The following is a 23,965-nucleotide window of genomic DNA, read 5'->3' as shown; positions in this document are numbered from 1 at the left end:
GTATTTTATGAAGAGCTTTCAAATATTTTATCTAAATTCACCCAATCCCCTTTTTGTGGGGTGAGGTCACTAAGGTTTAGAAGTGGCTTGTCTGGGGCACCTGGGTGGCTCAGTGGGTTAAAGCCTCTGCCTTTAGCTCAGGTCATAATCTCAGGGTCCTGGGATAGAGCCCCGCATTGGGCTCTCTGCTCAGCAGGGAGCCTGCTTCCCCCTCTCTCTCTGACTGCCTCCCTGCCTACTTGTGATCTCTGTCTGTCAAATAAATAAATAAAATCTTTAAAAAAATAAGAAAGAATGAAATGGCTTGTCTAAGATTAGGCAAGAAATCACCAGTAGATCTCAGTTCTGAACCACATCTCCGCCTTCAGATTTCATATGCTTTCTTACTGTCACTCATGTGATAGATTTAATTGAACAAATATAAAGTCCTCCATGTGGGGTTGTGTCTGTTGTCCTGGTGCTTCTAACATGCTGCAGGACTCACAGTAAGTCATTGTCCTATTTATTGTCCTGTAGGATGTGGAGGGACTAGTAGAACCACAAACTAAGTCAAAAGAAATCAGAGCTGTCCCTCGCATGTGAAGTGGCAGAAGGTACCCCAGAAATATAGACAAGGGAAGCACACTGCTGCCTTCTGTCTACTGGGCCCTGCTTTGACCTTTTCCGCATGAAGGCACTGTCACAACAGCTCTCTTAGTTGTTCCAAAGGCAAAACTCTGTATTCTTCACAAGGCAGCTCTTAATTCTCTAAAACACTTTACCTTTTTGCATGCTTTTGGCTTTTGATGATCATATCCTTTTCTTGGCAAATTAAGTATAGTTTTACCAATTCCCAAGGCTCTTTGTCCTAATTAATTGACTCCCTAATTAATTAGTTTAAAATTGACTTTCCAGTTAATTGTTTTAAATCAGACATACCTTGTTTGTAATTGTTTTGCATTTTTGTAGATACCCTCTTCCATTGTGGCTAAGTTTGAACATATTAAGAAATGTTGGGCTAAGCTATCTAAAATCTCTTTCTAAAGAGAAAAAAAGCCCTAGTCTTTTTTATTTTTAGCCTTTATAATAAAAGTTGGTGCATGATTCTTGCTTATTAATACTAATGTTTGCTTCACACACACAAAAATAAGTCTCTTCCTTCCAAATTTAATTTCAACTTAATTTATGCAACTTTTTTAGCATTTATTTTATCATAATTTAATACTGTTTATAAATATTATGATATATTTGTATTTGCTTTATGTTGTTTTAGTTTTAATTTGTTTTTCATCTTAGTGTATACAAATTCGTGCAAAATACTCAAAGGGGGTTGAAATGTAATTGTTCTGATCATTGAGCAAGTAAATGCTGAACTATATAAAACTCTCAAAAGTTTAAGATTGCACCTCAAATGCATTGGACGTTGTAGGTTAACTGGCCTCCAGAAAAACTAATTACTGAATAAACTAGCTTCAGGTGAAGCAAACAGAACTTATGTTCGAGCTATTGCCTAAACTCGGTTTAAAAACACCATGACTGGGGTGCCTGGGTGGCTCAGTGGGTTAAGCCTCTGCTTTCGGCTCCAGTCACAATCTCGGGGTCCTGGGATCAAGCCCCACATTGAGCTCTCTGCTCAGCAGGGAGCCTGCTTCCCCACCCTCGTCTCTCTCTCTGCCTGCTGCTCTGCCTACTTGTGATCTCTGTCTGTCAAATAAATAAATAAAATCTTAAAAATAAATAAATAAAAACACCATGACTATAAATGTGAAGAAAAGGGACAGAATTTAAGTTTTTATTTGACATCTCGTTTTTTTAAAGTAAGATCAGATTACAGATTTTTCTACAAATGATTTTCTGTAAGTAATTTTCACACACTGCTTTCCAGAGAACTCAAGTAAACACTTAAACATTATTGTTTTCTTGCAGCAATTTTCAATGTCCTTATGAATCATATTCAATAAGTCCAATGACTTTATAATTTTCTTATCATTGTTGAATGAGGTCTGCTAATGATAAATAAGCTGACTTTCCCAGATGCCCCCTTGGCTATCTCTCCCATTCTTGGGAGAAGAGACCATGCAATTAGCTGACAGATCGTACTTAATGTCACCGCCCCAACCTGAGGGTGTCCTCTTGCTTCTTTAATCAGAGTCAGCCATGTCAGACGTGCAAGATCCCGGGAAAGCGAGAGCTTCTACAGGCCTGGCCCTTCCAAAGCAACCAAGTTGTCTGATGCAGTTCAGAAAGAAGTAAATGTCACAAACCAGGTGAGCACTCTTTTCCTTGTCAAAGGAACCCTATAAGGCTGCCTTCCAACTAGTTCCCTCCTGCCTAGTTCTTGCCACAGATACCTCCCTACACTAGCAAGATCTGAGCCTACCGTGGCAGGAATACTAGCTCTCTTGAAATAACACTTTTATTTTCAGGCAAAGCATTGACTTTTCTTTTGATATCCTCTTTTGTTTTAAAACCTTCATTGGTTCTCATTGCCTTAAAATTAAGTTTTATCTCTTCATATATGTTTTAATCATGGATCATCTATTTATAAGAAACAAAGCCCATTTGGACTGGCTTAAATAAAAGCAGGTTTTAAGACTTCTGCCATAGTAAGATGAAGTAAATATACTTCATCTTTCTTGCCAGAGTGATGTCAGAGAAGCCCCACTCAAACAGAAGATCTAAATAAGATTCTGAGTCTGATAATAGCTAAAATTCCCAGGTTTCAAATCAAAATCATGCATCATACCAAAAACAAGGAAGATCTCAAACTGGAAATAGGCAATAGGTGCCAGTCTTAATATAACTGTTAGAATTATCTGACAAAAATCGTAAAGCAGCCAACATAAAAATGCTTCAAAGAGCAATTACAAACATGCTTGGAACAAATGAAAACAGTTAGTTCTCAGCAAAGCAAGAGAAGATGTAAAGAACCAAATAGAAATTTTGAAAGTGAAAAAATAACCAAAATTTAACTCCGTTGGTGGGTTCAAAAAGAGGATAGAGGGGATAGAAGAAAAACTCCATGAACTTGAATACAGAACCATAGAAATTCCTCTCTTTTTCCTATTGCCCTCATAACAAATTACCTCAGACATAGTGACTTAGGACAATACAAATTTTTTAGCTTATACTTCCGTAGGTCAGAAGCTTGACATAAGACTCACTGGGCTAACACCAAGGTATTGGCAAAGCTGTATTCTTTTCTGGAGACTTTGGGAGAGAATCCATTTCCTTACCTTTTCCAGCTTATAGAGGACACCTGTCTTTCTTCGTTCATGATTTCCTTCCTCCATCCTTAAAACCAGCCCTGATGGATCAAGTTCTTCTCACATGACATGACTCCAGCTTCTTCCATAGTCACATCCCTGTCTAACTCTCTTAGGTTTGCTCCTTCCACATATAAGGACCCCTGTGATCACACTGGTCCCAGGATAATACGGAATAATCTCCCCATCTCAAGATTCTTAATTTAGTCATATCAACAAGGTTTTTTTTTTCCATGTAGGGTAACATATTCACAGGTACCAGGGATTAGGATGTGGACATCTTTGGGAAACCATTATTCTACCCAATCTAAACAAGAGAAGAAATAAACTCCGTTTTGAGTTCTATTGAAAAACCTATTTGAGTCTAATGAATTGAAAAATGAACAGACCCTGAAGGACCTGTGGAAAAAATCTAATATCCCTGTCCTCAGATTTCCAGAAAGAAATAAGAAATAGGGTTGGGCTAGGGCAGCTAGCTGGCTCAGTTGGTAGAGAGTGTTTTCATGTGACTCTTGATCTCTGGGTCATGAGTTTGAGCCCCACATTGGGGACAGAGATTATAAATAAATAAAAAAAGAAAAGAAAAGAAATAAGATTGAGCTGAAAAGGTACTCAAAGAAATGATGACCAAAACCTTCCCAAATTTAGCAAAAGATGTAAACTTATAGATTCAAAATCTGGGCAAATCCCAAATAGGACAAACCTAAATAAATCCACACCCACACACATCGTAGTCAGACTTCTCAACACAAAAGACAAAAAATCTTAACACCAGTGAAAGAGGAATGACCTTACATATAGAAAGGAAACTATTTGAATGACAGCAGATTTCTTATCAAAAACCATAGGGGCCAGAAGAAAATGGCTCAACATTTTGCATGTGCAGGAAGTAGACAACTGTGAAGCCCGAATCTTACATACAGGAAAAATATGCCTCAGAAATAAATGGAAAATTAAAATATTCTAAAATGAAGGAAAATTAGTTTGTTACCAGCAGGTCTCTCCCAAAAGACTGGATAAAGGAAGTTCTCTGAACAGAAAGTAAATAATAAAAGAAGGAATTATGGAGGGAGCTAGCTGGCTCAGTCAATAGAGCATATATGACTCTTGATCTCAGGGTCATGAGTTCAAGCCCCACATTGTGGGTAGAGATTTCTTGGAAAAAAAAGTCTTGGGTGGCTCAGTCAGTTAAGCGTCCAACTCTTGATTTTGTTTCTTCATGATCCCAGGATTGTGAGATGGAGCCCATGCTGGGCTCTGCACTCAGCAGGGAGTCTGCCCCTCCTCTCTCCCCCTCAGATGAATAATCTTTTTAAAAAAGATTTTATTTATTTATTTGACAGAAAGACACACAGTGAGAGAGGGAACACAAGCAGGGGGAGTGGGAGAGGGAGAAGCAGGCTTCCTGCTGAGGCATGAGGTGGTATCTTGTTGTGATTTTGATTTGCATCTCCCTGATGATAGGTCATCACCTTTGTCGATGGATTTTATGAAAAACCTTGCAATGAGGAAGATTACGCTGGATTATCCTCAGCCCAATGTGATCACGAGGCTCTGGTAGTGGTTGAAGGAATGGGGAGATGTTGGTCAAAGGGTATAAACTTATATATATTATATATATATATAAAATAAATCCTCAGAACTAATCATCTTATATATATATATATATATATATATATATTATGATTAGTTCTGAGGATTTAATATTTGCTTGGTGACTCTAGTTAACAGAACTATATTATATACTTGAAAGTTGCTGAGAGAGTAGATGGTAAATGTTCTCATCATACAAAAACAGAAAAGGTGATTATGTGAGCTGATACATGTTAACTAACATTATTGTGGTAATCATTTTGTGGTATATTCCAGTATCCAATCAGCACATTGTAGCCTTAAACTTATACATTGTCCTATGTCTATTATATGTCAGTGAAGCTGGGTGTGAGGGGAAGAAGAGAAAGGAAGCTCCTAGGAACCAGAGGAGTGTGTGATAGTATCCCATTTTCTGAGCCCTGATTCTGTGCCATATGCTAGGGGAAGTGCTTCACACACATTTCTTCCTTTGAAGCCTCCAGCGAGTCAAGGTAGGGGCTTTAGCCCCATATCATAGATAGACAGACTCAGAGAAGTCACTTGCCCAAGGTCAAACAGTTAAAATCTATCAGGGATGGGATTCAGACTCATGAGTATCTGACTCAGAAATCACAGCTTTCTGTGCCCCTCCGCCAGGAGATTCCCATCTAGTAGGACTTGTGCAATGTGGAGTATGTCTGTTTCCTTGAGCTTGCACTCTGTTCACAGCTGGTCAGGAGGAATGGGCACAGACGGAAGCACTGAGGGAGCCCATCCCTGAAGATTCCCAGGGCTCTCTCTGTCTCCAGGAGAAAGCTGGGGTTCAGAGAGAGCCTGTGAGGAGAAGCCCCATGGGTCCCTCTCGACGCCATCTTACAGCTCTGGTAGAAGAGCTCTGATTCTTCCACCCCCTCTGCCTCCACCCCTCCCACCCCCTCCACCGTTCCTGCAGGCGCGTTTCACCCACGGCATGTTCACTGTGTACCCCGGATTTGGCTCCATCCCTCCGGGAGGAGTGCAGGCCATCACTGTCGACTGCGTGGCTGACCCCGTGGGAAGGTGTGAGGAATTCATAGCGATCGATATATCTGACCGAGACCCAAGAGACCAGCCTGCTGGCATTCCTTACAGCTTGCTGGCCGAAGCCTGTCTACCAGGTACTGGGCACTCAGATTGGACAGCCTCCCCCCTTAAAAGGCGCTCCCCATCCCACCATGCATGTGGTTGGCACATATGGCCACACTGCTTCCTTTGGGTCCTTAGAACTTTCTGTAGTGTCTTTAGCCATGTTTTTTCCTTAAAGACTTGCAAGGCATATACCCCTAAAAGAGTTCAGCTTTAAACTCCTAGTCTTCCTGAGTTTGGTCCAGGATTCTCAGACAAATAGAATTATCTGGGAATCATGATGTAATGGGATATGACACAGGACCTGGGAACAACAAATCCGGCCATTCCCTGTGGACAACATATGCACAGAGAACAAGGGTCAGTGACTACACATACTCTAACTTTAACTAAGCAGAATTCAAGTAAAGCACAGAGAGAACTCCTCTTGCTTTGGCTATTGGCACCACACAGCCTCACGCCATGGGCCAAATGCCCACCCCAGATCCTGGATCTAACCTCTCCTTACCACTGGGAGGAACACAGGGTTGGGGTCTGACAGCCAGCAAGAACAGTGCAGAAAAGGAAGAGAAGATAGAATTTGCGCCATCACTCCCACCCCCTTGTGGGAATTCCCCTACATCTCCTCTATGACCAACCTCCGTCAGAACACTAACCTTCACACTAGCCATTACAGAAAGCAGGAGCTGGGCTATCAGGCCTCGTCTCTCCTTTTCCCCAGCCTTTGTGACCGACAACAATGCCGTGATATTTGAGGAGCACCAGATCTGCAGCAGCGCCACTCTGCTCAACATCCTCCAGACCATAGAGAGTGGGGGGCTCTTTGTGGAGGACGAGAACAAGTTCATCTTCTGCAACGTCCTGGTGGGTCATCAGGCCAAGGCTCGTTTCAAGATCAGCAACGTGGGGAAGATCGCGTGTGATGTGAACATCGTAGTTAAGCCCATCTCCAACAAGGTAAGCAGCCCCAAATGGCGCTAGCCCACCAGAGCTGGCATGAAGCCTTGGAAAGAGCTCTTGAAAATCCTGCTGTAGAACTGCTAGAGCTGAGTGGGGACAACCCGGCTCTCAGGCCCTGCCAGAAGTCAGATGAGGTCACTGGGTAGTTTCCCAAGAAACTGGACATTTGTCCCCATGAGTGCTTCCTCTGGGTTTTAAAATGGTCCACACCAATGAGCAGCTAACTCATGCATCCAACACTCAGCTCTGCGTCTAATAGATGAAACATTGTAGCACGAGCCAAAGCCGAGTGCCGACTCGGGCAGGCTGCTTTGTGCTGCCTATTTGTCTGGAAATGAGGGTTTGGGGGATGTCAGATGATCTCATCCCTTTCATGACTTCTCTCAGACCCTGGTGACATCCAGTCATTTCTCTCTGACCTTTTTCTGGACATGAAGGGGCAGCTTTTTTCCTGTCCTGCACTAAAACCATAAAAAGGGAACAAGCCTGATTTCTCAAAGATAGGTTTTTACCAGGGGATTTGCAGACATTTATTTTCCTCCTCCCTAATTTGCAGACTATCCCTTGAAAAGAGCAAAGAAGCCTTAGTGCTCTCAGCTTAAAATCCAGAGGGGATAGTCAGTCTCGAATCCCACTGGCCAACCTTAAGAATGAAAAAATCCTTTTGAGGCCTTGCCAGGGTCCCTACAGTCCCTCCAGTCTTCCCCAAAACCCTGCCACAAGGGGGGGGGGGGACAGAGAAAATGCTGACACATGCTGATCCCTGCTGTCCCTCCCCAGCTCATTGCCCGAATCACTGACATTTTTGAAGTGGAACCTAATAAGATATGTGTCGCCAGCCGCTCACATGCCTTTGCCACGGTGACCTTCACCCCGCAGACCATGCAGACCTACCAGTGTATCTTCGAGGCTACCTTGGATGGCTTGCCCAGGTACCAGCTCCCCTGCCCCTCCCTGCAGGATGAGGAGGGAATTCCATGCCCAGCAAGCCGGGCTGACGGGCCTCCCTCTTCCGGTTCCGCGCAGCAACCTGACCAGGAACCGCAGCCTCGGGTTTGATATCGTCGGGGAAGGGACCCTCCCTCGGGTGATCGTGGTGCGGCCGGTTCTCTGCAACCAGCATGGAAACCCCTTGCTCCTCTTCAAGAGGCTTCTGCTCGGTCAGTCAGAGAAGCTGCCTCTCGTCCTCAAGAACAACGGCACCATCCCCGCCCAGGTACTGCGGGGGGCGAAGTGTGGGCCGGAAAGAGAGAGGAGCGACTCAGAAGTCGGACTGTCGGCTTTGAGGTCTCTGCCATCCCTGACCTGTGAGGACTTTGTTCCTCACGCATTAACCTGTGTAAGGCGTGGGACACGCAGAGCCGAGTCAGCCAGAGTGTCTGCCCTCAAGGAGTGTAAGAAAGCAGAGCACACAGCTCCCGAGGGTTCCTGCGTGAAGCGTGTGCAGGGATACACCCTGAGCCGAGCGGGGAGGACTGTGGGTATTCTTGGAGTCTTTATCCTTCCATGTTTTCTGTGATGAACATTGCATTTTTAATAAGGAAGAAGCAAAAGAAACCTCAGTAAGGGTGAGAGATGCCACATCTCAGGGGACTCTTGGTTCAGAAATTAAATTGTGTTTTTATTTTTATTTTTTTTTCTGTTCACATCCGTGTTTTACCAAAAAAAAAAAAAAAAGTGATAAACTGTGTAAGGGTTCCATGAAGAATTGGAAAATGAAGAATTTTGAGAATGATCTACTCCCATCTAGGGGAATCAAGGAAAATTTCACTCTAAAATGACACAGAGGCTGGGCATTGCAGGACAGCTGGGTTTCAGGAAGGGCGCGTGGCAGGGACTGCATCCCAGCTGGAGAAAGAAAACTATTCAGGCAAAGGCACAGAAGCAAAAAATGTGTCCAGCACACAACAGGAACTAGGAGGCCCCCAGCAATGTGAGAGCACAGGGGCCGGAAGAGCAGTGGGAGATAAAAATAGAAGGGACAGTAAGGACAACTCGCAGGAGGCTTTGGATTCTCTATATGTTAAACAGTGCAAGATGTTCTTACTATCTTGTTGGGGTTTTTTTTTTAAGATTTTTTTATTTATTTGAGAGAGAGAGAGAGAAAGTGAGAGACAGAGCAGGAACAGCAAGGGAGGGGAGAGGCAGAGGGAGAAGCAAACTCCCTACTGACCAGGGAGCCTGAGGTGGGGCTCGATCCCAGGACCCGTGGATCGTGACCTGAACTGAAGGCAGACACTTAAGGGACTGAGCCACCCAGGCGCCACTCATTGTCGGGTTTTGTCGTTTATACAGTTAAGGCTCATTTAGATTTACCCACATTTGTCACTTTTATTGCTTCCCCTCTTACACAGTGCCCCTTCCATCTGAGCTCCTTTGCCTCTACCCGCTGAAGAACCGCCTGTACTGTTCCCTCAACCCAGGTCTGCTGGCGGTGAATTCTTTCAGCTTGTATTTGAAAATCTCCATTTCTTCTTCATTTTTAATGTCTTTTTTTACTGGCTGTAGAACTCTCCCTCAGCAGTTGTTTTCTCCCAGCTCATGAGAGCTTTCATTCCAGCGTGTTCTGGTTTCCACTGTCTCTGCTGAGACGGTAGCTATGTCTAAAATGTCCTGTTAAGGTGATCTTTCTCCTCTGACTTTGTCTGACATTTTCACTTTGTGTTCATCTTCTGTGGTTTCACTAAGACGTGACTAGGTATGGATTTCTTTTCATTGATCCCTCCCGGAATTCACCTGGCTTCTTGATCCTGCAATCAATGTCTTAAATCAGCTTTGGCATTTTTCTCTGGGCTCCGTTCTGGATAATCTCTTAGGACCTGTCTTTAGCTCATTAACTTTCCTTTTAGCTGTGTCTAATTTTTATTATACCTTCCACTGAGTTCTTCAGTTGTTATATTTTTTGGTTCTAGAAGTTCTATTAGGCTACTTTTCAAATGTATGTAGTCAGTTTGGAAGATTTCTGACTTTGTGCTGAAACTGTCAGACTTGGCTTTATTTCTTGAACATAGTAATCACAGCCATTTTGCCGTCTATACCCGGTCATTCCAGAATCTGGATTCCCTGTGGGTCTTTTCTGATATCTGCTATTTCTGCTCATTTTTGCCCATGTTGTCCTTTCTCCTCATGTGCCTGGTTATCTTCGATCCCATGTTGAGTATGATACCTGAAAATTATTTAGAAGTAACAACACTAAAGATGATGTTCCTTTTCTTCAGAGACAATTTTCATTTGCTTCTGCCAAGTACTTTGAGACATTAGAAACTTAGGATCACCTAAAACTAGTTTTAGGACTTGAGATTTCCTGGACTCAGAGCAGGATTGCTACCCGGGTGTAAGGGCGAGCTGGGTTATAGCCAACCTATCTACCTTTGGTCCTATTGGCAGGTTCTTTGGGGTCACAGACTACAGGAAGGAAAATACCCACCTTTCACAATACTTTTGCCCTCTTAGCACTAAGAGGCCATCAAAAACACAACTTGAGCCTCCCACCTACCTCTTCTAGACTAGCAAACACTCCACGTCAAAAACAGCCCAGAAATGTAGGCTAGACTTTCTGGATTCCCGTGCTCTCCCAGGTCTTGGTCTGGCTGCTTTTCATTACCTTCTTAGCTCTGTGATGCTTTAAAAAATGTGTTTTTCCTGTTGTTGTTGTCCTGTTTTTTTGTTTGTTTGTTTTGAGTCTACATTACCTAGTTTCCCATTGCCCTGTATGGTTTCCATTATTGTAGCTTTATAAAATGTTCTAGCATCTAATTGAGTAAATTCCTGCTCACCCATTCCCCATTTTTCTAATTTTTCTTGACAATTTTTACATATCTGTCTTCTCAGATGAACTTTAGACATCATCTTTTAATGTTCTTCAAAAGGTCCAATTAGGGAGCACCTGGGTGGCTCAGTGGGTTAAGCCTCTGCCTTCAGCTCAGGTCATGATCCCAGGGTCCTGGGATTGAGACCCACATCGGGCTCTCTGCTCAGCAGGGAGCCTGCTTCCTCCTCTCTCTCTGCCTGCCTCTCTGCCTACTTGTGATCTCTCTCCCTCTGTCAAATAAATAAATAAAATCTTTAAAAAAAAAAAAAAAGGAGGTAAAGACTTTAAAAAAAAAAAAAAAAGGTCCAATTAGGAATCCTGTGAATTATTTGGGAAGAATTTCTACTGTTAGAGTATTTAGGCTCTCAGGAGCAACATTTCGAATTCCAATCCATTTATCTAGATTTTTTTTAATGTCAATTTTTGTCATATAACTCCTCCATATAGTTTCTTTCTAAGATTGTTTCTAAACATATCATTTTTTTTATGTCAGAAGCTTCCCATGTAGTACCACTATTTCTTTTTTTTTTTTGGCCTCATTTCTTATATCATTCGATCGTATTTATGATGGTACCAGCGTGACGTCTTCTAAAACCGTCTGCTGATTTCTCAGACCTAAAATCAGAAATATGACTTTTGTTTTTGCATCCACTATGGTGGTCCAGAAAATATCCCTTTTCTTCACCTAAGCCATAGGCCTACTTTGGTTTTCTTTTTAACTCGGCAGGCAGCTCCATATGACACTATCAGGCAACTGTTGGATTAACACCTAGGAGACACTGGTTTTTGGGAACTCATATCCATGTAAGCCTTGATAGAATGATGAGTATTCATTTCCATTGTATTACTCCAGAGTATATTTAGCGACTGCCTCTGTCAGCAGCAGAGGCCTTGGCAAGCCCATCTTGACACTACATAGCTTGATCATCATAAAGTCACCCCCAGTCTCTGGACCACCAGTTCCTTACTTGTTTAATAAGAGTTGAGCTAAGCTTTCCTTTTCCTCCTCAGGTCTAATACTTATTTTATTTCCCTTTTAGTAAGAAATTCAAAAAAGTGAGCACTGGGCACAAGGACTTTTTGAATACTTTCCAAACACCACCATATCTCTATCCAGACTCAAAACCCATGAGCCACCTGTAAGCTTAACACTCGTCCTTGCTTTCTTTATGCCAGCTGCATGTCGATCTGAGGGACCAACTAGGTGTCTTCTCCCTGAAAGGGATCCCCACCACCTCCTACATCTACATCACAGAGGAGAACAAACCACATGCCAAAGGTAGGTAGAGGGAGTGTAGCTTCTGCAGGGCGATGGGTCCCAGGAGCTGTTTTATTAGGGAACTAATAAGGACCCAGCCACAGTAGGATACTCAAGTCTCATCACCAGGGACCTCTGTAGGTAAGACTCACTCCCACATAAAGCTGCCCTCCCTTGAGTCAGGATCTCTCTGGTTACATCTTCCTTTAAACTAGTTCTAAATCTCATGTCTCTCTTTTGCAGCAAAGAAAGCTCACACAGCCTCTCTGGTTGTTCCTCCTGGAAACACAGCTGGATTCGATGTCGTTTTCCAATCCCAGAAGGTTGGGAGAATGAAAGGCACCATCCACTTGTCAGTGGTCGACAACCAGTATGAGGAGACAATCATCCACATGGTGGGAGAAGGTTATGAGGATGATATCACCTTGGGCAACATCCATGGGCTGGTGGTTTCTGGCAGCCCTGAGACCCCAGAGATCTCTGAGATTATTGAGGAAAATAGTATGGAAGACTTAGTAACAGGTGAGAGAAATGGAAGTGAGGTACTGACAACTGTTGGCCCAGGTGATTTTATTTTTTTTTATTTTTTTTAATTAATTTTATTTTTTTTAAACATATATTTTTATCCCCAGGGGTACAGGTCTGTGAATCGCCAGGTTTACACATTTCACAGCACTCACCATAGCACATACCCTCCCCAATGTCCATAACCCCGCCCCCCTCTCCCAACCCCCCTCCCCCCATCAACCCTCAGTTTGTTTTGTAAGATTAAGAGGCACTTATGGTTTGTCTCCCTCCCAATCCCATCTTGTTTCATTATTCTTCTCCTACCCCCTTAAACCCCCATGTTGCATCTCCACTTTCTCATATCAGGGAGATCATATGATAGTTGTCTTTCTCCGATTGACTTATTTCGCTAAGCATGATACCCTCTAGTTCCATCCATGTCGTCGCAAATGGCGAGATTTCATTTCTTTTGATGGCTGCATAGTATGGCCCAGGCCATTTTAAATAACAGCTCAGCCAACTTCCTGGGAATTTGGGAGAGCATCTCCTCTTCCTCACTGTATGCCCCTTCATTTGTGGCTCAGACAATGCCTTCAATCACGTGTTCCCTCAAGGGACATTTCTTGAGCATCATGAAATGATGCCTGAACCAGGCACTCCGCTGAGCCCTGGAATTTTAAAGAGTAAGAAGAGAGTCTCCTCCTTGGGGAGCTTAGAGTTTTAGCTAATTCCAGTTTAGCTAATAAGTGAAATTCAGAGTTCACATTCCAGATTAGCTAAGTGAGCATGTATCTCTCTAGTTTTCCCCATTTCTTTCAGCTGGCTTATATCGGCATTGTCTGTTTCATGTACCCTAGACATCCCGCGAGAAATTGTGGGCTTCTTTAATTAAAGAATGTGTAGGTTTGTGCCACCTCTAGAACATCATTCTGTTGGTGTCTGAGGCCCTGCAGCATCAGGAGCACCTGGGAGCTTGGTAGAAATGGGAATGACAGGGCCTGCCCCAGCACCACGGGCTGACTGAAGCTGAGTCTACATTTTAGCAAGATCCCTCAGTGACTTGTGTGTGTCTTAAAGCTTAAGACGGGCTCCTCTGTGGTCCATCTCGCACTTCATTTAGTTGACTATGTTCTTTGTGGCAGAAGAAAGTTTATTTCATCATTATTATCAAAAAGCACTTGTTCATCACCCTAATTGTATAGCTAATTGGTATGAATTGAGTTATAAACACATTCTCATCATTTTCTAGAAGTTTTATTACAATTGGACAGTCTACATGACGTGACTTAAAATCAACACTCCTCACACATATGGCGTTTCACCTGTTAGTGGCTACCAGGTGACATCTCTTTTGTGAGGGGCCAAGCAGGAGCCAGCATGAACCCCAGTTCAGAAATCAGATTTCACCGTTACAATAGGGTTACCAGGTTTAGAAAATCAGAATATAAGAGTCCCTGTTAAATTTGAATTTCAGATAAAAAGCAGAGTTTTTTTTATTATTTGTATGTCCCTAAATATTGTATGGAACATACTGATACTGTAAGTGACTCATCAATTATTTATGATTCAAGTTTAACAAGGACTTTTTTATTTTATCTTATTTTAACTCTTAATAATATTGTTTAAGCAAACAAATGGAGTAGGCACCCTATATTTTCTCTTAGAGGTGAGGGCCAAGGTAGATGGATGGATGTGGATGGATGGATGGATGGATGGACGGACAGACGGACAGACAGACAGACAGATTGACAAATAGATTTCCCAAGGAGAGAAAGTTTAAGCTAAGGGACTCCAAATTTTTCCAGAATAATCATTAAAGAAGGGAGGGATGCATGAGGGTAGGGCCCCATGTCTTTCAGGTGCTGCCTCCTTAGGGAAGTGAGCCCTAGGAGGAGGCCAGGGATGACTCACAGACCTTCTGCTTCTGTCCATAGCTTCTCTGGTGGACCACATCCAGTTTGGGGACTGCCACATTGGAAACAGCTATAATGTGAGCTTCACAATCACAAACCACAGCCAAGTGAATGTGATACGGTTTGAATGGCCCCTTTTAGCTACAGTTTCCTTTTCCCCACAGGTGAGTGAAAGCTATTCACTGTTCTCTGGACTTCCTTAGGCATAAGCCAACATCAAATTGATTGTCCGTCTCTTCCCATGAATACACAGGATGGAATAGATGGTTCTCAAGCTGAGAAACAGCCCAGGAACTATCCCTTACTCAGACCAGATGCCAGAGGACACTGTTCATGTCTCCTTGGGTCTAAGAACAGAGAATGAGGTCTGCTGAGATGGTTGCTAGGCTGGTGTTGACGAATTCCATGGAAAACTGTGTGGATGAAAACAGGTCCCATCTTCGTGTCCCCGAGTATAGACCTATGTCCCCCAAAGTGTATGTTCTTTAGAGCATTAGTCCTGCAAAAGTGGTTCATTGGAAGCTAAAATGGGGGTAGTAGGTTCTGTGAACAACTGAGATTTAGCAAATTTGCATATTACATCTTTCTCTTAAAGGTGCCCGGTGCTATTCAGCACACTAAAACCTAGTTAACTTTGTTTTACCTGGAATTTTCTGGCCCCTTCTTTTAACATCTCACAGCACACATTTTATAAATTGCTGACCAAATCTCGATGTCCCACAAGGCCTAAGAGAATGTGGTAGCAGATCTAGCCTCTGGCTAGTTGTTTTTCATAGTTTACTGTTGAGTTCCCAGAACAGTAGATATACCCAGACATGTCCACTGCTCCTGTTCTGTTTTGGTCACCAAGTCTGCTCACACATGGACAGGGGGAGAGGGCAAGGAGATTTAGGGACCCTACTTTGTCCCCTTTATTTTTTTAGTTTTTTTGTTTAAGTGGGTTCCATGCCCAGTGTGGAGTGCAACACAGGGCTTGAACTCATGACCCTGAGATCAAGACCTGAGCTGAGATCAAGGGTTGGACTCTCAACTAACTAAGCCACCCAGGCACCCGCTTTGTCACTTTTGAATCTTTGCATGCTCTCAGGGAGTTTGGCTTCCTGGAGGATGTAAAGTGTCAAAGTCAAAGGAGGCAGAGATGAGTTCAATATAGTGCATTTAGTGCCCCACGTGCACACACACTCATGCATACACACCCCCACCACCCATGCACACATTTGTGCCTTGGGAAATACTAAGCTTTCTTCTCCCTTCACTTTCCAGTGGAAAGTTTTTACATCTGTCAGAAACATTGTAGGACTAATATATATACATATATATATATATATATATATATATATATATATATGCATGTTTATATATGTTAAACCATAAATGATTTTATTCTATAGACCAAATTAAATTTCCCATTTATCTGGTATACTTCACTTAATCGCAGCTTTTCTGGCCTCAGGACTCCTTTGCCCTATTAAACATTATCAAGGGACTCAAAAAAGCTTTTGTTTATGTGGGTTATATCTGTTGATAGTTGCCATATTAGAAATTAAAACTGAGACTATCTGAAAACATTTATTCATTTTAAAATAATAAACCCATTTATGTTAATATAAGTACGACTTTTTCATGAAGATGGCTATGTTTTTCAAAATACAACAGTTAGTGAGAAGAATGGCGTTATTTTACAGTTTTACAAATCTCTTTAATATCTGGCTTGGTAAAGGAGCTAGATTCTCCTATTAGCTTCTCATTGATCTGCCGCAATATTGCCTGTCATGTAACCTCTAGAACGTTCCATTGTATACTCACGAGAAAATGAGAGTGAAAAAGTCAGCTCACATCTCAGTATTATGATGAAAGTAGTTTTGACCTCATGAACTTCTGAAAAGGTCATAGGGGTCCCAGGGGTCACCTGACCACACTCTGAGAACTGCGAATATACTGAGTGCGCCTGAGTGCGTCCATACGGGTCATATTGATGAAGCAGCACAGGTAGTTTAGAGTGTGGTACCTTGCGCCATGCTGTCGGGGACTGAATCCAGCTCTTCCAGTATTCATGGGAGGACCACGAACAAGTTACAAGTTTCCTTGCCTGTACAATAGGTGCAATGGCTCTACATCTCCCCGGGTCATTGTAGGGATTAGCAGAATTGTGTAAAGGTTTAAATTGTGCCCAAAGCAAGTAACAGTTTAACAAATATTAGCTGCTTTCATTTTTAGGCTTGAATCTATCTAAGAACCTCTTATACATCTTTAAGACCGTCTACATAGGCAGGTTTGAATGACGTATTTTTTGCCAAGATTTTTGGCTCTATCCCTTCTCTAGAATGTCACCACCAGGTATCGAAAGTCCGTAAGCTCAGATTCCCAAAAATGCTAATACCAGGGTCTTCCCCAGATGGGCCACCTCCACCCTGGGTGTGCCAAGGACACAGTGGTGACCATGAAGTCAGACGTGCCCATCAATCTGAAGAAGATGGGGATCAAGTGTAAGCTGTCCAGGATCACGTTTCCACTCCCTGCAGAGCAGGTCCCTGACTGGGATGACCGCATGCGCACAGTCAAGTGGGTGGATATGCTCAGAAACCCACCCGGGACTTTGACTACAAAACGAAAGGTGAGTGAGGACATCAGGCACAGATCTGACCAGGCCTACCAGGGTCTAGGGACCTGCTGCTCTCTACTTCAGTGTCTCATCATTGCCTTCCAACCAAAAAAGAAAAAAAATGTTTCCCATTCTACTTGACCTTGATTTCAGAAGTGACAACTGAACTTGCATGCCCACCCACACATCTTGATCTGTCCAGCTTTGGTTTCAGTCTGGATGCCTCACGCAAGTCCTCCCACCTTTTTCAACAGCACAGGGCCTCACCTTTCGGTCAGTTCCTCTTTCCCTCGGTGTCCAAAATTAGATTAGACTCTTTGGTTCATGACAGAATCTCATCTGTGATCCAAGCATGCCCCTCTTTTAATCAGTCCTTGGTTGATTTCTTTTGCATAGTAGAATAAACAGAGATGAACTCACAGCAACACAGGAAGTAGAACATGGAATACGTGTGTGCTTCTCAGCCATTTCTTCCCCCTGCCTCCCCTCTTAGATGTAATCACCATCCTGAATCTCGTTTACTTATTCCCTTGATTTTTGGTTTTTTTCTTCCTTTTTTAACCTATGCATTCTTTTTTTTTTTAAGTTTTTTTTATTATTTCACAGAGACGTAGCAAGAGAGGGAACACAAGCAGGGGGAGTGGGAGAGGGAGAAGCAGGCTTCCCCCTGAGTAGAGAGCCTGATGCGGGACCCTGGGATCATGACCTGAGCCAAAGGCAGACGCTTAACAACTGAGCCACCCAGGCATTCTAAAAGGCATACTGTTTAGTTGTAGTTTTTCACTTTAGTTTTTTAAAAGGGTTAGATTGCATGTGATCCGTATTGTCACATGTGGCTATCGTGCACCCAATTTCACTGCTCTATAAAATTCCATTATTTTTATCATTCATTCTTCTTTTGAAAATTATTTGTGATTTTGCTATCATGCACAGTGTTTCTGTAAACATTACTATTCATGTCAAGTGGTGTTCATTTGTAAAAGTTTATATTCCTACAAGTGGAATTGCCAAGCCATAGGATATGTGAATTTCAGCTTTCCAAGGCAATGCCCAAATGTTTTCCAAAATGACTGTACCAATGTATACTCTTACTGGCAAAGGGATCTCACTGATCTGCATTTTCTCCACAACTTGGCATGGCCAGACCTCTCGCTTTTTGTCATTTATATGAATGAGAAATGGTCTCATTTGGGGGCTACTTTGCATTTCCCTAACCGCTGATAAAGTTGAATATGTCTTCATATGATTATTGGCCATAATAGTTGTCTCTTATATAAATGCCTTTTACCTATTTTTCAATTAGCTGCTTATCCTTAATATGAGTTATTTTATTTTTTATAAACTCTACTATTCCTTCCTACTATTTGTCTGCAAACGTCTTCACCAAATTTAAAGCTTTTTACTTTTTTTGATGTATCTTTTGATGAACAAAAAATATTCTTAAGTTTAATATAGTCACATCTATTAATCTCATTTTCTATATTATTATTTTTGTGTCTTATTTTTAAAGCCCTTCCCTACCAGGGAAGAAAAAATATGCTTTTTTTTTTTTTTTTTTTTTTTTTAGGTTTAAGAACTTTGCTGTTTATATTTAAGCCCTTGGCTCACATGGACTTTATGTATGCTATGAGGCAAGGACCCAATTTCATAGTTTTCCATCTAGATAACTAACCTTGACAAATCTTTTTTGTTTAGCCTTTCTGTTTCCCAGCGATCTGCCATGACTCCCTTGTCATCTAAACTTCATACATACCCAGGATGTTTCTTGTCTTAGTATTCTGCTTCATGGTTGATTTGTCTATCCCTATGCCAGTTTTGCCCTGCCTCAACTTCTATAGCTTCACAGCCAGCCTTGTTATCTGGAAGGGAAGTCCCTTTTCCATACTGTTTTGTTGTGAAGTGTTTTAGTTATTCTCAGTCCTTTATTTTTCTATCTAATTTTGGAATCCACTAACCACGTACTATGGAAACACGAATGGAATCTTGATTGGAATTGGATTGCATCCATAAGTCAGTTTAGGAAGAATTAACAATTTTACAATATTAATTTCTCCCTTTTATTAACAGATTTTATCTCTTTAGTTAGATCTGTAAGATTTTTTTTTAACTACACTTCAGGTTCTTTAATAGTGTTAGGACTCTTCAGGCTTTTGGTTTGTTCTTGAGTCAATTTTATTAAATTATTTTTCTAGGAATTTGCCCTTTGACTACGTTTTCATATGTATTTTCATTAAATTATTTATAATATTTTCTATCATTTGTTTAAATCTGTAGGGTTTATGGTGATGTCTTCCTTTTCATTTTTGATATTGGTTATTTGTACTTATTCTTTTTTTTTTCTTGATCAATCTCACTGAAGACTTTTTAAGGCATTCCAAATAAATAAATTTTGGCTTCATTGGTCCTCTCTGCTTTCGATCTATTCTTGATTTCATTAATATCTCTGCCTATCTTTATGACTTCCTTTCTTCTGCCTTTTTCTGAGTCCATCTAACCAAAAAACCTCATGTGTCTGCCGTCCTACTACTCTCAGTAATTTGTTTCCTTCCCCATTTAGGAGTCATTTAGGTTTGCCTGAACCATTTATTCTGGAACTTGAGTTTGTGTGTTGGTGCTCATTTGCACGGGTAAAATATAGTACCATGCTCCCCCACAGCACTTTATTCCTGTGGGTTAACTGGCTCCACCTTTGTTACAGGTGATAGAGACAGACCCTGAGCCCGCCCACTCGGTGGTAGAAGAGAATTATCGAGAACTGCATCTTCAGATCAGTGCCAATGTGAATTTTGCTTCGTATGCGTGCCACACAAGCAACGTGCACTTTAAAGAAACACTGGTTTACCAGACCCGAGTGTTTGAGTGAGTCTTTGAGGGCCCCCACCCTCCCAGGGACGCTCTTTCATTCCATCATCTGCCCACTCCTTCACCACACATTTCTTCAGCTTCTCTGACAGCACATACCAGGCAACAGAGCCGCTTAGCACTCACCAGAGTAACTCTGCAGGTGCAGTGAAACCTTCAGACCCACAAAGCTATGGAAGTTCCCACTTGAAGTCAAGATATAGGCCAGGAAACACAGTCTGCCAGCGGGAGTGGCATCCTGCCATCAGGTCCCCGGTGGGGACCATCCTGGCAGCAGCAGTCCACACCACCAATGAGGAATAGTTCTTTTCTCCCCAACCCCAGGTCACAGTTCGGACAATATCCACACTGATGGCAATGGGTCCGTCTCACCTTAGAAGCCCCACAACCTAGAGAAGGCAACACTCCTCATAACCATTCCATAGGTACAGCTTCTAGGATCCCTGTGGGGGACATGCCCAGTTACAAGAGTCACTACACTAAGAAAACCCCAAAGCTATATCTTCCCTCCAGGGTATCATAATTCCCTCCAGACCAGATGCAATTTACCAATCAGGGGTCATTTTTACTATAAACAGGGTTGCCTAATAATACAACTGGTATTTCTCCTTTATCGTGTTTCCGGGGAAACAGAGCTAGAAATTTCACTTGTAGCCAAAATTGTCCTCAGAAGGAAAAAGAGTTATGTGAACTCATGCACAGGAATACAGGATGTCATGGGCCCCCATCTTAAGGAGCTCATGGTGGGTGGGGGGAGGATGGGTGAAAATAGGTGAATTGATAGTTGTGGTGTGGTGTTGTGTGTGTGCTGGAGAGTACCTAAAACAGCCTGAGATGTGGGGACAATCAGGAAGCAGAGAGCTCATCAGGGAAGGTGCCCCAGATGAAGTGGTGCCCCGCTGAATTGCGGAAGATGAACAGGAGGTAGCCAGGTGAAGAAGTGAGTGAGGAGGGAAAGGGCCTTCTAGACAGAGAGAACAGCACATATGAAGACAGACTATTCTTTAAGAATTACAAGCACAAAAATGTGAACCACTGATATGTTTCAACTTTGTAAGAATTAGTAATTAACTTCTTCCACTCATTTTGCATTGGTTACACTTTACATGTTCTCCCCAATTTTTATAGAAGCAAAAGGGATAAGGCAGGAGGCAGGACCTTCTGCTGATACCTATTTCTCCTAAAGTAGGGGTTGGCAAACTTGGCCCATGGACCAAATCCAGCCAGCTGCCTCTCATTGTCAATAAACTTACTTCTGGCCAGGGCCATGCCCATCAGTTTATGCCCATTGTCTATGGCTGCTTCTGCACTGCAACAGCAAAGTGAGTAGTTGCTACAAAGACCTATGGTACACAAAGCCAAAAAAAAAAAAAAAGTGCTATCTTGCCCTTTGTTAAAAAAAAAAAAAAGCCAATCCCAATCTAAACCAAGAACTCTTTTTAATCAGAAGTATTCTGTACCACCAAGATTTCTCTACTTTATAAAATTTTCTTTAAGATAATGACCAGTGCTCATACTTGTACACAAAAAACACAAGCCCCTGAGGTCCAAGCACTTGACTTTGGGCGTACCTGCATGGTCTACCTGGATTGGATAATGGAAACCTAATTCTTACACCCTACTCTTAACACCCTAGCACACCCCACTTGCAAACTCTCAACTCCTACCACTTCCCTAAAACTAGGATAGCACTGTGTTTCTTTCTCTAGGACAATCATTTTCTTGTGACAGACCTCATCCTTCTGCTGTGACTGTGATCAAGTTTAAATGTGATTCCAGAATAAAGATTCTATCTCCTGTTCTTGTCTTAGATGCAGGGAAACTTGAGGCAAGAAAGGGCTCCACTAATTCAGATTTGAGACAAGTCTCAGCCAGTGAAGGAATCTCAGGCAGGGGTAAAGAAGCCTCTGACCACAAGGACATTGTTTCTAGTGGAAGATGCTTCAGGAAGGGAGGGACTATGAAATTTGCACCTAAAGGAGGTACTGTTATGGGAAACACATTTTGATTCCTCTCTCATGGAAATGTTTCAGGATTACAGCAATGCATGCAGAGAGCTCATTGCGTAGAGTACTTACTGGTGGTGTTCCAGATGATTTTCAGTACTAAACATTTGGATAGTTTTACTTTTAATAGCTATGTATATATTTTACATGTTTTAGAAGAAAATGTAACTAGCATAGCAAATGCATGATGTTGGATAAAATGCTTAAAACTTGCCTTTTGAAAAAATGTTTAAGAAACATAGTGATGACTTAAAGAAGTTAAGTAACAGTATAGATGATGGGTGGACAGAAAAAAATCGCTGACAGCACATTTCTCAAATCCATTCTCTGATCTATCTGCAGGTTTGAACTGGTTAATTCAGGAAGCGTGCAGCTGGAATTCAACTGGGTCTCAGAAGAGACTACAAAGGCTGTCAGTTTTGCAATGCCAGATAACCAAGGTAAACACAATGACAAGCAAAAGCCAGGGCTTGAACTGAGTCCCCAGTTAATAGGAGAGCCTTGTTCATGGAGCAGTGAGCACTGCCCCTACAGCCCCCCGTCCCCCCGTAGCCAAGGAGAAGCAGAGAAAACGTCTCATGGTGTCTGCAGAACAGAAAGGGTCTGAGAAACTCAAGAGCTGACCTCTGTCCTCCTGGAACCTGAACCCTGGCCATCCACCAGGCCACCACCCTGACCACAGAGCCCTGGGAATCTTGTTTTTCAGGCCTTAGCCTCTTGGAAGATTACAGACCCTTGCTGAAGCTATGAAATGTTTCCCCAAGAAAACGCACACCCATACCCAACTTGATACGTATAAAGTCCTCAGAAAAGGGCTCAACACTTGGTGGGCAGATACTCGTTACTGTCACTGCTCACAGTTTTGGAGATTAACAGACCTTTTGAATGGGCCCCCGGGTTGGGAACCCCTTTTTTTAAAACAATGATTCTCCAAAAGTTAGGTTCACAGCCCATTATTCTTGAGGCAGAATACCTAGAGACATCTCTTTGACCCACCCCCTTGAGCCAAAAGGAAACAGCTTAGAAAACTTGTAGAATTAATAGAAGTATTTTCAGGAGTCTCCTATGAGAGATGTAAGCCAATTCCCTACCCCCGGTGCCCAAGATTAAGCATACCTGCTAGAAGAAGTGAGCCCACAGACCCCACAGAGGGTCCCTCTGGACCTGTGAGTGGGCTGCCTTCCACCTGCTCTCCCCCTGCAAACACAGAACATCACTGGCTGTCTCTGTTTGCCCCCAGGTTCCTCTCAAAAAGACCAGCTTAGCCAGGGCACGCTGCACACGGTCAGCACCCTGGAGAGTGCCACCGACCACTGGAACGAAGTTTCCCTCCCACCCTTCTCTGTGGAGCCGTCCTCAGGCACTGTGCCTGCAGGCAAGACTCAGAAGCTCAAAGTGAAATTCTCCCCGCTGGAGGTTGGAGACTTCGAGGGCCATCTTTTCTGCCAGTAAGGAGAAATGCTCCCCAGAACAAAGTTTGGCATCTCCTGTCCTCTCTTTTGTCCCACCACTACCACTATACTTTCCAGCCTTCGGCCCCTCCACAGCATCCAAATGGTCATATTTCCTTTTTGGAAGATTCAAAAGGGCCAGGGCTTGGAATATACAGAGAATTGGGCCTTTTGTATCACTCACCAACACTCTCTAGACTCTTCCTCCTGCCCCCTTCCCCCTTCCCAGCCACATACAGGATTCCACTGAGCAACAGAATGGCTGACAGATGGATGGGTTCCAGTCCTTGGGCACGCACAAACTTAGGAAAACTTCCTTGTATGTTTTCTGAGACTTGGTTTCCTCATGTAGAAAGCAAACAGCAATACCCACCTTGTACTATCGCCATGAACCTTAAATAAGTCAATTCAAGTGAAGACTTAGCAGAGAACTTGGCACACAATTATCCCATACACATACCTGGTGGTGGTGGAGGCGTGGACCTGACACATTTCAGTGAGGAATAGAAGGGCCCACACCCAGTTCCAGAAAAGCCAATCTATAACTTCCAGCACTGAAAGCTCCTGATAGGCTAACCACTCCCAGGAAAGCTCCATGCAGAACATCCACCTTACAGAGGACTGTATGACCCCCAGCATGGGGTAGACAGACC

General features: G+C 42.8%; 1 protein-coding gene across 1 annotated transcript in view; it reads left to right on the top strand.

Moving 5' to 3' along the window:
* Positions 1 to 23,965, top strand: part of HYDIN (HYDIN axonemal central pair apparatus protein) — a 335,705-nt gene that overhangs the window by 271,907 nt on the left and 39,833 nt on the right. The window contains exons 58-69 of the mRNA XM_032853995.1: positions 2,129 to 2,246; positions 5,770 to 5,974; positions 6,664 to 6,899; positions 7,683 to 7,834; positions 7,929 to 8,118; positions 11,890 to 11,992; positions 12,215 to 12,493; positions 14,413 to 14,555; positions 16,787 to 17,005; positions 19,692 to 19,852; positions 22,204 to 22,301; positions 23,102 to 23,309. Of these exons, the coding sequence (XP_032709886.1) occupies positions 2,129 to 2,246; positions 5,770 to 5,974; positions 6,664 to 6,899; positions 7,683 to 7,834; positions 7,929 to 8,118; positions 11,890 to 11,992; positions 12,215 to 12,493; positions 14,413 to 14,555; positions 16,787 to 17,005; positions 19,692 to 19,852; positions 22,204 to 22,301; positions 23,102 to 23,309 (2,112 nt within the window). The remainder of the gene's footprint in view (positions 1 to 2,128; positions 2,247 to 5,769; positions 5,975 to 6,663; positions 6,900 to 7,682; positions 7,835 to 7,928; positions 8,119 to 11,889; positions 11,993 to 12,214; positions 12,494 to 14,412; positions 14,556 to 16,786; positions 17,006 to 19,691; positions 19,853 to 22,203; positions 22,302 to 23,101; positions 23,310 to 23,965) is intronic.

The sequence above is a fragment of the Lontra canadensis genome, unplaced genomic scaffold, assembly GCF_010015895.1.
Source record: "Lontra canadensis isolate GAN:19392208 unplaced genomic scaffold, GSC_riverotter_1.0 scaffold8, whole genome shotgun sequence".
Taxonomy (NCBI): domain Eukaryota; kingdom Metazoa; phylum Chordata; class Mammalia; order Carnivora; family Mustelidae; genus Lontra; species Lontra canadensis.
Note: the sequence above shows the minus strand (reverse complement) of the source record. Positions and strands in the feature narration are given on the sequence as shown.